This window comes from Leopardus geoffroyi, chromosome E1 (assembly GCF_018350155.1).
Source record: "Leopardus geoffroyi isolate Oge1 chromosome E1, O.geoffroyi_Oge1_pat1.0, whole genome shotgun sequence".
Taxonomy (NCBI): Eukaryota; Metazoa; Chordata; class Mammalia; order Carnivora; family Felidae; genus Leopardus; species Leopardus geoffroyi.
In genome coordinates, this window is record NC_059330.1 from 45231261 (window position 1) to 45247035 (window position 15775).

The window sequence follows — 15775 nt, forward strand, 5'->3', positions numbered from 1 at the left end:
CCACTTACACGCTGAGGGCGGCGGGGGCTCCGGGACTCCGGCCCGGGTCGGGTTCGGGGCGGCCAGTCGCCGGCGCCGCCCGTGCGCCCGCCCTCAGCCGCCCGGCGAGGCGGCGGCCTCCTCCGCCGGCGCGGGGTCCCCTGGTTAACCCCTGCCCGCCAGCCTGGCCGCTGATTGGAGGAGGCGGGGCGCCGGGGCAGCGGGGACCCCCCCACCTTCCTCGTCCCCTCCCCCTCCTCCCCCACTGTCGGCTCTTCCCCCACCCCCCCAGGACCCCCCCCTGCCTCCCAGCCGTGCAAATCTCGCGAGGAAACACGCGGTTTCACTAGTGTGTTTACACCGATCACTACTAATCCGGACCGAACCGATCCGGATTAAGGGGCCGGAGGCGGGTCCTGGGCACCAGCGGTTCCGACCCCCCCGCCCTCCGCGCCGCACCCGAGTGGCCCCCAGCCGAGCGGGCCCCCACCTCCCGGCCCGGCCTGGGCCCTCCTGCGCCTCCCTTGGCCTTTGTCCGGCGCCAGGAGGCCGGTCCCGCGCCCCCCGCGGCCGCCCGGGCCCGGGCCCGCGTCGGGCGCCTGGCTCTGTACGCGAGCCCGGGGATCTGCGGCCTCCGCGGCCCCCCTCCCCCGCCCGCCCTCTCGTGGAGCCCGGCGCCGGCGGCGGCTGCCCGGGCGGGGGGTTGCGGCGCTCAGGAGAGGCCCCGGCTCCGCCCCGGGCCTGCCCAGGGGGAGAGCGGAGCGGTCGGCGGCCGGGTCGGGTCGGGGCCCCTCCCGGGAGGAGCGTGGAGCGGCGGCGGCGGCAGGTGAGAGGCTGAGCCCCGGGCGGGGGAGGGCGCCGGGCCTGGGGCATTAACCGTCCGGGGGACCCCCCTCAGCTGAGGAGGCTGCGGCCCGGGCCCACCCGGGGGCCGGGCCGCAGCTCCTCGGCGCTGAGGCGGGAGGGGCTCCCCGAGGGCTGCGGGTCGCCGAGGGGCCGGGCTGAAGATGGGGGAGGCCCAGGCAGCCCCGGCCTGGGAGTGGGGCCGGCGGCCGGCAGGGCGAAGGGGACGCCCCGGCAGCTGGAGGCCCCGGCAGCCTCCTGGGCACCCCCGAGAGCCGGCCCGCCCTCCCTCCGTGACAGGTGGGCCTGGAGTTGGGGAAAGTTTGGAGCCGGCGGGAGGCAAGGGGCGCCGGGACCAGGCCCCATCGGTTCTGTTTCCCGGCTGTGGGCTGCAGGGAGGATCCCAGTCCAAGGCCCCGCAGGAATGAGACAGAGTGGAGATTTCCTTAACATGAGTTGACATTAAATGGAATAACCGCTGGGGCGTCATTTTCTGGGCCAGGCCTGGGGATGGAGGTTTAGGAAATGTTCTGAGAGACCCTAGGGTTTGAGGGAGGCTGCAACCTCTGCCATTCCGGCCTTGATTAGGGCAGGGCGAGACGCGAGGAAGGCCACTTAGGGGAAGCACACTCTGTCCCCTTTTTCCTTTCTTTCTTTTTCTTTTTTAAGATGCCTTTCTGCCTTTTCGAGAATTTCCTTATTCCCTCGCTAACCTGCGCTCGTTTGTGTGGGTGAAACTTTAATTTGTCACCCTTTCATTCCCCTTTGCCCCAGGCTCTCAATCCAGGAAGGGAAATGAAACTGGAAGACTGGTAGGGGTTGTTACAGTTAATGTGGAGTTGTTAGATTGCAGAGGAGCATGTTTAATTCATGTTCTCAGTGAACTTTTAAATCATGCCAATCATTCCAATCGCTGTTTAATAATATGTTCAAAGGGGTTCTGTGTAATGGTATATGTTCCTATTCCACTTGTAATATTAGGTTTCCAGTGGGCTCTGCAAGAGTTGATCTCTTGCGATGGATGGACGTATTTGCTGAAAGTAGCCTGTGCATTTATTGGTTGTGGAAGGAGTTTAAAAATGGTGTCCTCCTGCCCTTCCCTGCTTGGAAGGAGTGCTAAAAGCAGATGTCTAGAGAAACCTACTGCTCCAGGGAGTGGTCAGAAAAAGATTTTGTAAAGGGATGGTTATGGAGCTCTGCTAATTTCCTGAGTGAATGCTGGTTGATGGTTTTACCCTGGGTTCTCTATTAAATTTAAAATAATTAATTCCTTTTTTCATGAGCTACCGTGAGCTCTTCAGAGAAAGGAGCTATATAATAGCGTTATTTGAAGTTATTTGTAGCTTCTGATTCATGCTGCATTATTTTTAAATTATTATTAATGATTCATATTTTTAGTTTAAGAACTAGTTCCTGTGGGTTTGGGAAACAAATATCCGAAAGTACTTCGTTAAATTCAAAGGTTGATGGAAGGAATTTTTGTCGTTGTTTTGCAAGTTAGTCATTGTTCAACTTTTACTGAGATTATATGAGGGGTTTGAGGTTTTTTGCTGTTAAAATCAGAACTAGACAAGGATATAGTAGCCCTCCGAAGAGGACTTCTGAGCTTTTTAACTTTAAATGTATTACTGTTTGATGCAGCACATTGTAGTTTATCGCTTGTATGCCGTATTTACTTGAGGTTTACCTGTATGTGACCATTCAATGAAATAATTACGTTTGTTGTAACTAAAAATTGGTGCCTCGTGTTTTAGCTTTTATGGTCTCACAACCTACTTTTTCTTTTCCAGTAGAAATGATGGAAGAATTGCATAGCCTGGACCCTCGACGGCAGGAATTATTAGAGGCCAGGTTTACAGGGGTTGGCGTTAGTAAGGTGAGTAAAATGACCATAATGAGCACTGTTCACAGTCAAATGGAAACACATTTAGAAAACAGTTATGATCATTTTGGGTGGGTCATACTGGTAGATTGCAGGGGAGATGGGCTCACCTGTTCCCATGAACTTTTAGCTCCTACCAGTCATTCCGCTAACTTCACGGTACATTTGAAGGGATTCTAAATGGAACTATATGCATCCCTTTCCCCTCTAATTTAGGAGAGGTTTCCCATGGGTCTTGTTGCAAGGATACTAATGGGATGTGTATCTGGCTTTTGTGCCATATTTTGTCAAAACAACTCAGTCATTAAATTAAAAAAAAAAAACTTAATGAAAAGGTATTGGCATAGATTCATTACGGTAGGTTTTTTGGATAGTTCTGTGATAAGAGTTTTGAAAAATCTGCTTCTGCTGTTTGTCAGTTCTCCAGATCTGTAGCTCAGCAGATTCCTCCTGGTTGCACCCCCAGACTGCTTTCTCTCCTCCTATTTTTCCTTCTTGTTCACTGTTTTTGTTCAGGGAACATAAAGTAAGATCAAGCCCCCAGGTGGTTACATTAAGCAATGTTATGGCTTCCTCTGCGTCCTTATGTAGTTCACTCTGCTCTCTCATAGGACGGTTTTAGTACAATATACTTATGATTTTAATACAATATGTAAAATATATTTACGATGTTGTATTTAAAAGCTTCACCATTCTAAGATCGTTGCATTAATTGGGCTTGAGACTTGTGAATTTTTGATCTTTGACTTCACGTGATACATACCTTTCCATGCTTCTCAAGAAATCTTATTTCTCATGGAGACCTGAATGTTAGTGACCTGCTTTGGTCAGTAGCTTCTTAAAGAAGAAGGTGTTTGTCAAGGTTTAGTTGGAAAAACTGGCTGCTTTGAGGGGTCTCATAATTTTGGTGAGCTGGAGTAGGTTGTTAGTTTTTGTTCATTCAACAGATAAATTGAGTGTCTACCGCATACTGGACATTGTGCAGGGTGTGAGGAATGACACCCCAACTTAGAGCCTCCAAGCCTCCATTGTGGAGGAAGCGAGAGAGATGATACCTCGGTGACATCTGGGCTAGAACCGTGACCAGGTGCTGTGGGAACACAGGATTTGTTGCACATTTTGTAGTTCTTGGTTTCTTTGGCCACTTTGATTAAAGTGGCACTTAGGGCACTTTGGGAAGGCTATGCTGACTGTTGACACATATTGAAGATACACGTATAAGTGTAAGTTCTCTGATCTAGGAGAAGTAGCTTCAACTGGAAGTGAGCAGTATGTTTGAGTATTAAATTGATCTCTGGATTAAATTGATTATGTGTCTTCTCATTTGGGAATTCAGCACAAGGTTCATATCCAAATCTGTCTGTTCAAGTGGTCACCTATGGAATAAAAGTAAGTTTGTATTCAAATTGTATGGTAGTTTAAACTCATTGGGTTTTGTTGTTAGTATGCCTTTCTTTTCCTCAATTTTTAAGGTCGTGATAGCTATATCCAAGTACTCTTTTGATGGGGTGGAGCATAAGTGATGGCGATAATTGACCTTGTGAATCTTGCTGCCCAGGTCTAAGTTAAAATCTTGTAATTAAGGTGTCAGAAGACTTAATCTGTTTAATAGGAAGTTCTTCCTGTTGTATATATATAAGGAAGTTTATTTATATCCAAATGTTTTTTATGCCAGTAACTGTATGTTATTTTGATGTTTTTAGTGTACTATGACTATACTTACTGTAGTATATCATAATAAATATTATTCAAGGACTGGCAAGGGATTTTTTTTTCCCCCATAGCAAAGAAATTTGGGGGGGGGGGAAGCAAGTAAATATTCTGTAATTTGGAGTTAGGAAGAAGAAAAGAAAATATCCATTTTGTATAACTTCTTTTGCCTGTAAGACATTGTATCCCTCAGACCACTGATTTGAAATGGGACTGAGGAGGAGGAGGCCATGTACTGGGAGAAAAGGTGCTTTGAGAAAAACTCCGCCTCCTAGCTTTAAATTCCTCATTATGGGTCATCATTTCCCAATGAGGATGTCACTGAGTTGATAGTTTTCAGTTTCAGCCCTTGCTCCAAATGGGAGAGGAGAGTGACTTTCCTGTGATAGTGCCATCTAGTGGGACTGGTGCAGCCACAGGGGCTGTCTCTTGAGTTTCTCCTAACTATTCATAACATTTTCAGTACTTTTTGATGTCCATAGAAGGAAGAAAGTTAGTGCCATTGTGGATTCTTTCCTAGTGGACAAGGGTGTTTTAAGTGGCTGCAGTCTTTGAACTTCCTGGTTGTTAACAGATCTTTTGTTATGTCGCTTCAAGTTTTTTACACCTGCAAGTTAGATCTACATCACAAAACTTAGACTGAAATAAAATGGTCAAAAGCCACCACATTTATTATTTATGTTTAAGTTGCTCTTATGGGTAGGATTTTAATTCACAAATACAAAATTTTGTTGCATTTAAATGCATTCAGTTTCTCTTTCTTTTAGCGTGTTTAATTTTTAATGACTGGTAAGCCAGAAGGATTTGTTTTGTGCCTTGGGATGCATTGTGTGGATTTTTAAGAGGTTGGGGTTTTCTGTCACTAGTGGGTTGATGATAGAGGAAAGTAGCCTGATGAACACCAAGAAAATAGGGTTGGTTTTTCTTCTCTATCTAGCTGCCAGTTTTTTTAGGAGGGCATGTAACCATCCTTTTAGCATTTTTGAGGTGATAAGGTTAAATTGGGTTGTGAACCTACTTCTTCATTTCTTGTTGACCTGATATGTGAGCTATCCTACTTCTTTTTTTAAGGTCTCCTCCCTTATGCTGGATAAGCCACTTCTAGTTATGTGAAACTGACTCTACCTTGTATTTAAATGTTTTCAGTGAGGACCTATTGTAGCTTATATTCCCTACCCTGCTTTCTCTCTCTCTTTTTTCTTTTAAGATTATATTCTTTTAAGTAATCTCTGTATTCAAACTCACAACCCCAAGATCAGGAGTCATATGCTCCACCATTTTAGAGCCAGCAGGGCACCCCATTTTGACAATTTAAGTACAGGTAGTCTCTGTGATTCCAGAGGCCGTGTGAAGTAGGTAGAATTGCACCCCTGCATGCACTGTATTTATAGCTAGTTTAGTTTTTTTTTTTTTAAGTTTATTTTTTTTATTTAAGTAATCTCTCTACCCAACGTGGGGCTCAAACTCACAACCTCGAGATCAAGAATCTCATGCTCTTCTGACTGAGCCAGCCAGGTGCCCTTGTAGCCAGTTTAGTTTTAATGCTAATATAGTAGTAAATACTTACATGGTACTTACTAAGTGCCAAGTACTGTTCCAAATACAATAAAAGTGATGTGAATTTAAATCTTTTGTAACAGGGATACTAGTCTTAATAAACCTCTGTTCTCTTTTTGTGAGACCTGCTAATGCCCACTGCATTGCTCTTGCTGGTTGAATTCTGGACTTACCAAGGATCACATTGTTACAATTTGCACTTGTATTATCATTACATAATTTAGTAAAAAATTTTGGAGACCAATGAAATATAATTGCAAAATGTAAGAATTGTTGATTCTATGAAAACTAAGTTAACTGCCATGGAAAAACTGTAAGGTGAGCCAATAAGGAGATACTTCTAAAGGTTTATAAATTTTTGTTTTTTTGTAATCTGGAAGAATTCTTCATTTAGATCCTTGGCAGATATCTCTTAAGTCTTGCTTCACTTTTAAAGAAGTTGAAACTAGAAATTGTGGCTGATGCATTATGGGTGTGGTTTGTGTGAGATCAGGACTATAGTCAGTGGATCTGTAACTCAAAAGGGCTGCATCAAAAGACTTGCAACAGAATATACATTTACATGTTTCAAGTTCAAAGAAAATGTCTAAGGTGTAATTTTTTTTTTTATATTCCCCACTGCAACCTACTTTTTTGATTAATGTTATTAGTTTCAGTTGTATTGAATAAAAAGGATTAATATGGTTTGTGATGGATGGTATTGAAAAGAAGAGCAAAATGAGAATCCACGAAAGTGGGACGGTCTGTACTGACACAAGAACCTTCACTTTATAGAGCCTGCTGTAAGACCATATATTTTTAAGTAGTGTCACATAGTAGATTTTTTGATGTCTTGAAGAAAAGTGATCATTTTCTACCTCTTGTAAGTTTGTGAGTGATACGTGATCAGCGTATTTAAAATATTTTTATTTTTTTCTGATACACGATCCGTTTAAATGATCAGATTTAACTTCTGAAAAGATATTTAACCAACTGATAACTTTTTCTCCTGTTATTTAGTTAATTGCATCAATTAGAAGGTGTCAGTTTTGGATAGCTAGTGTTAGCTATTTTACATACCAATCCAGTAATTTAAAAAAATATATGTTTAGGTGTTTTGCATTTAATACATAGTTAGACAATGCTTAATAAGCATAAATTCTGAGAGAAAGTCTGTACTTAAACCATTGAATTTTAAGGCACTGTTAAATTTATTGTTATGTTTGCCTTTATGTTGACTTCTCCCTTTCATTTACTTCGTATTTGTTTAATTCTCTCATTTCACATCTAGCCAAGTATCAGCTCCTGTCTCTTCTTTCTCTGAAATTTCTCAAGCATTTGTCTGCTCTCCCTGCTACTTTCTCAATCCTTCCTCATTCATAACTGTAATAACCAGCCTCTCCTACCCCATTTATCTTTCTGTAAACTGTCTCCAGTTATATTTCTAAAAATACCAGTATTGTTTTATTCCCTTGCTTTAAAGGTTCCCATAGACTGTTGGACTGAATTAAAACTCCTACCCTAATTTTTCAACTTCACAGCCAGTGGTCTGTTCTCCTAGTGCTGTGCTCTGCTCAAACCGTGACTGATCTGTTAGCAAACAGGCTCATGCTGTCTCCTTTACCTTTCCTTTTTTATTTGCCTGATGAACTTTCAGCTTACTGTTCAGAGCGTAACGTGTCTTTATAGCTTTTCCAGATACTTGCACTATTCTCGTTGAATTATTTTATTAGCACCCGATAACCTACTTTTATTATGACATGCATTGTTTCCCCTATTAGTCTCCTTGAGAACAGGTATGACTGTTGAAACGCTCAGCACATCATACACATTGAATAAGTCTTTGTTGAGTTAGAAAAGAGTATTGAGAAGATGGAAGTAAAGTTAGTTGTCACCCATAGGCATGGTCTGCTCTAGCTTACTGTTTTACTCCAGTCTCGAAATTCTTGTCTTTTATTTAGGAGATTTAATTCATCCACATATACTGCTATGACATATATTTAGGCTTAAATCTTCCTTGTGTTTCTTTTTAAATCTTTCTTATGCCTCTTTTACCTTCTTTTAAAATGATTTTTTTCATTTATTCATTTTTCTATTATGAAAGATAAAGAAATAAGCATTTAATACTTTTTGTCTCCCCATCTCCAAAGTTTTGTCAGTTATTATTGTTAAATGTTTATTTTTTTGAGAGAGAGAGAGTGAGCATGAGTGCATGAGCAGGGGAGGGGCAGAGAGAAGGGAACAGAGCATCTGAAGTAGGCCCCATGCTGACAGCAGAGAGCCTGGTGTAGGGCTCGAACTCATGAACTATGAGATCATGACCTGAGCCCAAACCAAGAGTTGGATGCTTAACCGACTGAGCCACACAGGTGCCCCATCGTTTTTTTAAAAAATTATCTATTTAAGGAAGAGAGAGCTCTCGTGAGCATATGCGCACGAGTGGGCGAGGGGCAGAGAGAGAATCCCAAGCAGGCTCCACACTGTCAGCGCAGAGCCCAGTGAAAGGCTTGAACTCACACACTGTGAGTCTAACACTCAACTGACTGAGCCACCCAGGCACCTTGATTTTGACCCATCATTATCACCCATAGTCTGTAGTTTACATTAGGGTTCACTTTTGGTGTTATACATTCTATGGGTTTGCTCAAATGTACAATATTTCTCTATTATAGCATAATACATAGTAGTTCTATTGCCCTAAAAACCCTCTGTGCTCTGGCTCTTTATCCCTCCCTCCCCAGCCTTTAGCAATTACTGATCTTTTTCTGTCTCCATAGTTTCATTGTTTCTGGAATGCCATATAGTTGGATCACACAGGATATAGCCTTTTCACACTGGCTTCTTTCACTTTGTAATATTCCTCTTAAGTTTTCTCCGTGGCTTTTCATGGCTTGTTAGATCATTTCTTTTCAGCACTGAATAATATTTCATTGTCTAGATGTACCGCAATTTATTATCCATTCACCTACTGAAGGACATCTGGTTTGCTTTCAAGTTTTAGCAATTATGAATAGAGCTGCTATAAACATCAATGTGCAGATTTTTGTGAATGGTTGAAGTACTTTTATTCTCTTGGGATTCATTGGGCTTCTTGAATCAATGGATTGCTGATTTTGATCAGTTCTAGAATATTCTCAGCTGTTGTCTCCTCATATGTCTCCTCTGTCATTGTCGTCTTGCACTCTATTTAAACGTGTTAGAACTTCTGACTGTATTTTCACTGCCTCCTACCTTGTTTTCTGTATTGCTGGTCTTTATCATTTCCCAGGGCTGAATACTGTGTTGTTTCTTCTGACCTACGTTCCGCTTCTTTATTTTCTTTTTAAATTTGTCTAATCTGCGTAAACCTATCCATTGACTTTCCATGAGGGCTGGTTTGTTTCTGGGTCACTCTTGCCCTGAAAAGGTAGCCCTGTGCTCCTTGTTTAAAGTATGGGGTGGATTTTTCAGACTTTCCTCATTGGGGAGGTCCCAGGCTTTGACTTTATTCTCTACCGACACCCCAGGCCTCCTAAAAGTATAGCTCATTTTCGAAGTTTTTCTTTGGAATTAAATCTGCAAATGCCCTCAAATAGAAGTAAATTTTGAGTGCTGAACTTACCTTTCTTTTTCTTTTTCTTTTTTTTTTAAGTTTATTTTGAGAGAGAGAAGAGTATGTGTGCAGGTGGGGGGAGGGGCAGAGAAGGAGGGAGAGAGAGACTTTCAGGCAGCATGAGCCTGATGCGAGCCTGATGTGGCTCCAATTCACCAATTGTGAGATCCTGACCTGAGCCAAAGTCAGGAGTCAGAAGTTTAACCAACTGAGCCACCCATCTGAGCTTACCTTTCTGAGTTTTTGTTTTCTCATGGATTTTGGTGCAGTAATTCCTCATTTCATTTTTTAATTTAAAAAGTTTTTTTAAGTTTTATTATTATTTTGAGAGAGAGTGCACATGGGAGGGGCAGAGAGAGAGAGAGAGGGAATGAGAGAGAGAATCCTAAGCAGACTCCGCACTGTCACGGTGCAGAGCTCCATGTGGGGCAGGATTATGACCTGAGCTGAAATCAAGAGTCAGTTGCTTAACCCACTGAGCCTCCCAGGTGCCCTCTTTTGTTAATTTTAGAATGAGAGTGAGAGCGCACACATGTGTACATATGAACAGAGAAGGGGCAGAGAGAGGGGGAGAGAGAGAGAGAGAGAGAGAGAGAAAGAATATCCCAAGCATGAAGCCCAACATGGGGCTCAGTGCCACAACTTTGGGATCATGACACGAGCTGAAATCAAGAGTCCGTTGCTCAACTGACTGAGCTACCCAGGCACCCCAGACTTTTTACAGTCAGTGATATTATAAACCTGTTTAACACTTAAAAAGTGTGCATGAACTCTTGTGCCACAGCAGGTAAAGAATCCATACCTAGGTTTCTCCCTTGTGATTTTTCACTTCTCATCTGCTCCCTTCCTTCCTGTATGGGGTGTTGTCATCACTCCTGGCCATTAGTGTCACTTGCGTTATTTCTTATTCTCTGTTTACTTTTAGGTGAATAAAGATTGAATTGAAATATTCCTTAAAACTATTTAAAAAGGCAAGGAGAAGGGAAATAAATAAGGTATATTATCCGTGATTTCATATTTCAACCCTAAGTCTAGGGATGATTTGGCTTGGTCAGTCTTGTTCTTCTTGGCCTTGTCTGGGTCTCAAATTGCTAGGTCTCTCTTGGTGGTAGGTTTCACTTGGCCCTAATTACTACTAGATGTGATGGGACTGGATTAGTTTACGTTATGCTTCCTAGTATGTTAGCCATGTTAAATGCTTCTTGGGCTATTCTCTTTGAGCTTTTACAGTGCAGTTGCCCCGTTACCCTAATCCAGAAGGAAACTTTACTTTTTTCTAGTTCCAGATATTCCTTCCTTGGACTTTAGACATATTAAAAAAAAAAATCATTTCTGGAGTATTTGGTGACTTTGCCCTACAGAGGGGTTCACCTTTCCGTTTCTCTATTCTCTTTGGTTCATTTGAGAGTAGTCTTTTGGCTTAGTGTGGGGCCACAGAACTTCTCTTGTAGGGTCGTTTGTCTTAGCACCTGCCTGCCCCTTGGTCAACTTTTTTGCCCTTACAGCGACTTTAATGGGAAATCTGGTTTTATAATTTGGACTGTTCTTTTTATTTATGTATTTTTACTTTAGAGAGAGAGAGAGAGAGAGAGAGAGAGAGAGAGAGAACATGAGCAGGGGAGAGGGGCAGAGGGAGAGAGAATCTTAAGTAGGCTCCATGCTCAGTGTGGAGCCCTACCCCACGACCCTGGGATCATGACCTGAGCTGAAATCAAGAGTTGGACTCTCAACTGATTGAGCCACCCAGACACCCCTGTTCTTTTTTTTTTTTTCTTTTTTTAAGTTTTTAGTTCCAGTATAGTTAACATACAGTGTTATATTAGTTTCAGGTGTATAATGTAGTGATTCAGAAATTCTGTACATTGTTCACTGCTCATCAGGATAATAACTTTTTTGTTTTAAGAAATACTTAAAGAGGCGCCTGGGTGGCTCAGTCGGTTAAGCGTCTGACTTCATCTCAGGTCAAGATCTTGCGGTCCGTGAGTTCGAGTCCCGCGTCGGGCTCTGGGCTGATGGCTCAGAGCCTGGAGCCTGCTTCCGATTCTGTGTCTCCCTCTCTCTCTGCCCCTCCCCCGTTCATGCTCTGTCTCTTTCTGTCTCAAAAATAAATAAACGTTAAAAAAAATAAAAAAAAAATACTTAAAAACATTTCTTTTAATGTTTATTTATTTTTGAGAGAGAGAGAGAGAGAACATGAGAGAGAGGGAGACACAGAATCTGAAGCAGGCTCCAGGCTCTAGAGCTGTCAGCATAGAGCCTGATGTGGGGCTCGAACTCACCAACCGTGAGATCATGACCTGAGCCAAAGTCAGACACTGAGCCACCCAGGCACCCCTCCAATCATTTTTCAAAAAAATTTTTAAGTGTTTATTTTTGACACACACACACACACACACACACACACACACACACACACACACAGAGTGTGAGTGGAGGAAGGGCAGAGAAAGAAAGAGACACAGGATCCAAAGCAGGCTGCAGGCTTCAGGCTTCAGGCTCTGAGCCGTCAGCACAGAGCCCGGATGCGGGGCTCAAACTCACGAACCGTGAGATCATGACCTGAGCCGAAGTCAGACACTTAAACCGACTCAGCCACCCAGGTGCCCCTCTAATAATTTTTTTTAATGTTTATTTCTTTTTGAGAGAATGTACATGTGGGCACCAGTGAGTGGGGGAGGGGCAGAGACAGAGGGAGGCAGAATTCAAAGCAGGCTCTGCACCGTCAGTGCAAAGTCTGATGTGGGACTTGAGCCCATGAACTGTGAGATCCTGACATGAGCTGGAGTTAGATGCTTAACTGACTGAGACACTCAAGCAGCCTCCCCCATTCTAATCATTCTTTTTTTTTAATTTTTTTTTTTTTTTTTTACATTTTTATTTGTTTTTGAGAGACAGAGAGAGACAGAGCACACGGGGGAGGGGCAGAGAGAGAAAGAGGCACAGAATCCAAAGCAGGCTCCAGGCTCTGAACTGTCAGCACAGAGCCCGATGTGGGGCTCGAACTCACAAACTGTGAGATCATGACCTGAGCTGAAGTTGGACGCTTAACCAACTGAGCCACCCAGGTGCCCCCCATTCTAATCATTCTTGAGTGTCCATAAGGACATTCACTTTGTTGTGCAGCCATCACCACCATCTCTCTCAAGAAACTTCATCTTGCAAAAACGAAGTCTATACTCATTCAACAGTAACTCCCCATTTACTCCTCATCCCAGACCGTAGCAATCACCATTCTGCTTTCTGTTCCTATGAATTTAACTGCTTTAGAAATCTCACATAAATGGGGTCATACAGTGTTTGTCTCTTTGTGAATGGCTTATCTCACCTAGCGTAGTATGCTGAAGGTTCATCCATGTTGTAGTATGTGTCAGACTCTCCTTCCTTTTTAAAGCTGAATAATACTCCATTATGCGTACCACATTTTATTTATCCATTTATCTGTCACTGGACATTTGGGTTGCTTCTTCCTTTTGGCTAGTGTGAATACTGCTGTGAACATAGGTGTACAAATGTCTATTTGAGTCCTTTCATTTCTTTTGGGTACCTAGGCAGAAGTCAAATGGCTGGATGATATTAAATTTCATTATTTGGTTGGAGTTTGACCTCCCTTCAGCTCTTATAATGGACAAAGGGCAGCCAAAAATGGTGATTCTTTTTCTTTTAGTTTACATCTACAAAAACCTAAGCTTAGGAATTGCATTAACATCTATAGAAGAACTGGTAATAATACTCTTTGCAGTTTTTGCAGATAGTACAGTTGGCCTAGGAAGTTGAAGAAATAAGCCATCGTGTAATTTGATGAGTTACATAGGGTAGCCTTTTATTTTAGCCAGCTTTAGAACAATAATAGCAATCTATCCAAATTTGGTGTCGTAGAATTTTATTTTAACCAGTATTGTCTTAAATATTAGGTCCTGTGAAGACTGTTAATGTTGCCCACATAAAGAAAATAAGATATTAATATCTGTTGTAATGGATGTGACCTGTAATGACTGATAACTTTGCTTCTATAAGGAGTAAATATGTGACTTTTATCACATAAACTGCTGCCAGAGTTGGTATTAATATGGTTCCTGTTTTGCCTGACTCCAGAGGAATACTAAGGATCAATTGTGGAATTAAAATGTAATCTGAAGGGCTGGCTGATCTCAGGAGATGGTGCCTCCAGCTCAGGATATCTTCTGTTAATTAACTCTAACAGACAGATTTAATGTTGAAATTTAGGAGAAGCTACTAGCATCAAAGCAAAACCAACTTACCCAGTCTGTGTTATGTTAATGATTGACTAGCTAGAACCAAGACACAAAACATTCCATCAATTTCTTATGAACCATTTGACCCGCTTGTATGATAATCTGGATAAGATGAAGGAAAAGAGACATAATAGCTAAATTGAAGTTTTAACGCTCAAAATTTTCAGCAGTTGGAGTTCAACCAACTTCTATTGAGTCTGTACTAAGTCTAGGTGTTGTGGAGGATTATAAAAAAAAAAAAAAAAGCAAGATGCACTATATATTCTTGAGGCACTTAGGCCAACATGGACCCAGATGTCTATAGCACACAGCTGAGGGTGAATATAGAGATGTGAAGGTACTGTGAGCCTCAAAGAAGGGAGTGTAGTTTACTCAGGAGTCAGATTGTGTGTGGAAAAGATGAGACCTTTTCTGTGCTGCTCAGAAAGATCACCGTAACATACACCGCAGGTAAACAATCTAAGAAAAGTTCTGATAAAATATTATTACAGAATAAGTCACAGAATGATAGCACAGCTTGGTTTTGAAGCTTAACAAAACTGCTTGGGGTCTAGGGTAGAGGTTCTTTTTTAAAGATTTAATTTCAGTTAGGTATGATATAGTTAGTACAGAGCTCAGAAGATTTCAGAGATACACAGTGAAACATCTCTTTGACACCTTTCCTATGTCCATCTGGTTTCCCTCCCTGGAGACCACCATTAACAGTTTCTTTTATTTATATATGTGATAGGATAGGTGTGATACAAATCATATATATTTGTTGTATATGTAATATATTTTATATATATATATGTGTGTGTGTGTATATATATGTATATATACATATATATACGTATATATACACACACACATATGTAGTGTGTATGTATATGTATATATACGTATACATACATATATATACACACACACATATATATGTGTATATACATATATATATATATATATATATATATATGTGTGTGTGTGTGTGTGTGTGTGCAAATACATTGCTATATTAGCCCCTTCCATTTTTTTTAAAGTTTATTTATTTATTTTGAGAGAGAGCAAGTATGAGCAGAGAAGGGGGGAAAGAGAAAGAGAATCCCAAGCAGCCTCTGTACTGCCAGCTCAGAGCCTGTTGTGGAGCTCAAACCCACAAACTGAGATCATGACCTGAACCAAAATCAAGAGTTGGATGCTTAACCAACTAAGCCACCCAGGTGCCCCAGCCCCCTCCAATTTTTAAAAATACAGTGACAAGTATATTATATATACTATTGTATATTTTGCTTTTTGTGCTTAAAATCTTAGAAGTTATTTTATAATAAGATACATAGAGCTTCCTAGACCTTTTTCCAGAGGCTGCTTAAATTCCATTGTACAGCTGAACCATGTTTCCTGTTGATGGACATTTAAAATGGACAAGATTTGTTTTTGAAGTTTATTTGTTTAGAGAGAGCACGCAAGTTGGGAAGGGGCAGAGAGAGGGGCAGAGAGAATTCCAAGCAGGATCCTGATGCAGAGCTCGAACTCAGGAACTGCAAGATCATGATCTGAGCTGAAATCAAGAGTTGGATGCTTACCAACTGACTGAACCACCCAGGTACCCCAGGCTTTTGTTGATATAAGTAGTGCTATAGTGAATAGCCTTGCACATAATGACATTTCACATGTGTTTATATATGTTTACAGGATAAATCCCTAGAAGTGGAATTGCTGGGTCAAAGGAAAGGAGCCTTTGTAATTTCAGTAGTTATAGCCACATTCCTGTCTGTGGAGAGGAGGAATATAGTTTGATACCTGTCTTTAAGTAAGTCAGTGTTCTGTATCTCTGAATAAAACCATTGGTTTCTTCATAGTCAGTTGTGGCAAAGGAGTTCACGGACAGGTGTTAGGGTTCTTGAACCTCGTAAAATGGTAGGTAAAATTTGTATACATTTATGGATGTATCTTAGGTAAAATTTGTACGTATTTATGGATGTATCTTTTCTGGGAGGTAAG

General features: G+C 42.0%; 1 protein-coding gene across 12 annotated transcripts in view; it reads left to right on the forward strand.

The window, feature by feature from the left end:
• Positions 1 to 308: 308 nt before the first annotated feature.
• TLK2 (tousled like kinase 2) overlaps positions 309 to 15775 on the forward strand; it is a 114030-nt gene continuing 98563 nt past the window's right edge. For 3 of the 12 annotated variants that reach the window (XM_045489356.1, XM_045489358.1, XM_045489365.1), the window contains exons 1-2: positions 972 to 1122; positions 2613 to 2698. In XM_045489356.1, the coding sequence (XP_045345312.1) occupies positions 987 to 1122; positions 2613 to 2698 (222 nt within the window). In that variant the 5' untranslated portion in view covers positions 972 to 986. Of the gene's footprint in view, positions 832 to 971; positions 1123 to 2609; positions 2699 to 15775 lie in introns of those variants that run through there. The other 9 variants (XM_045489360.1, XM_045489368.1, XM_045489361.1 and 6 more) reach the window with 5 other exon arrangements.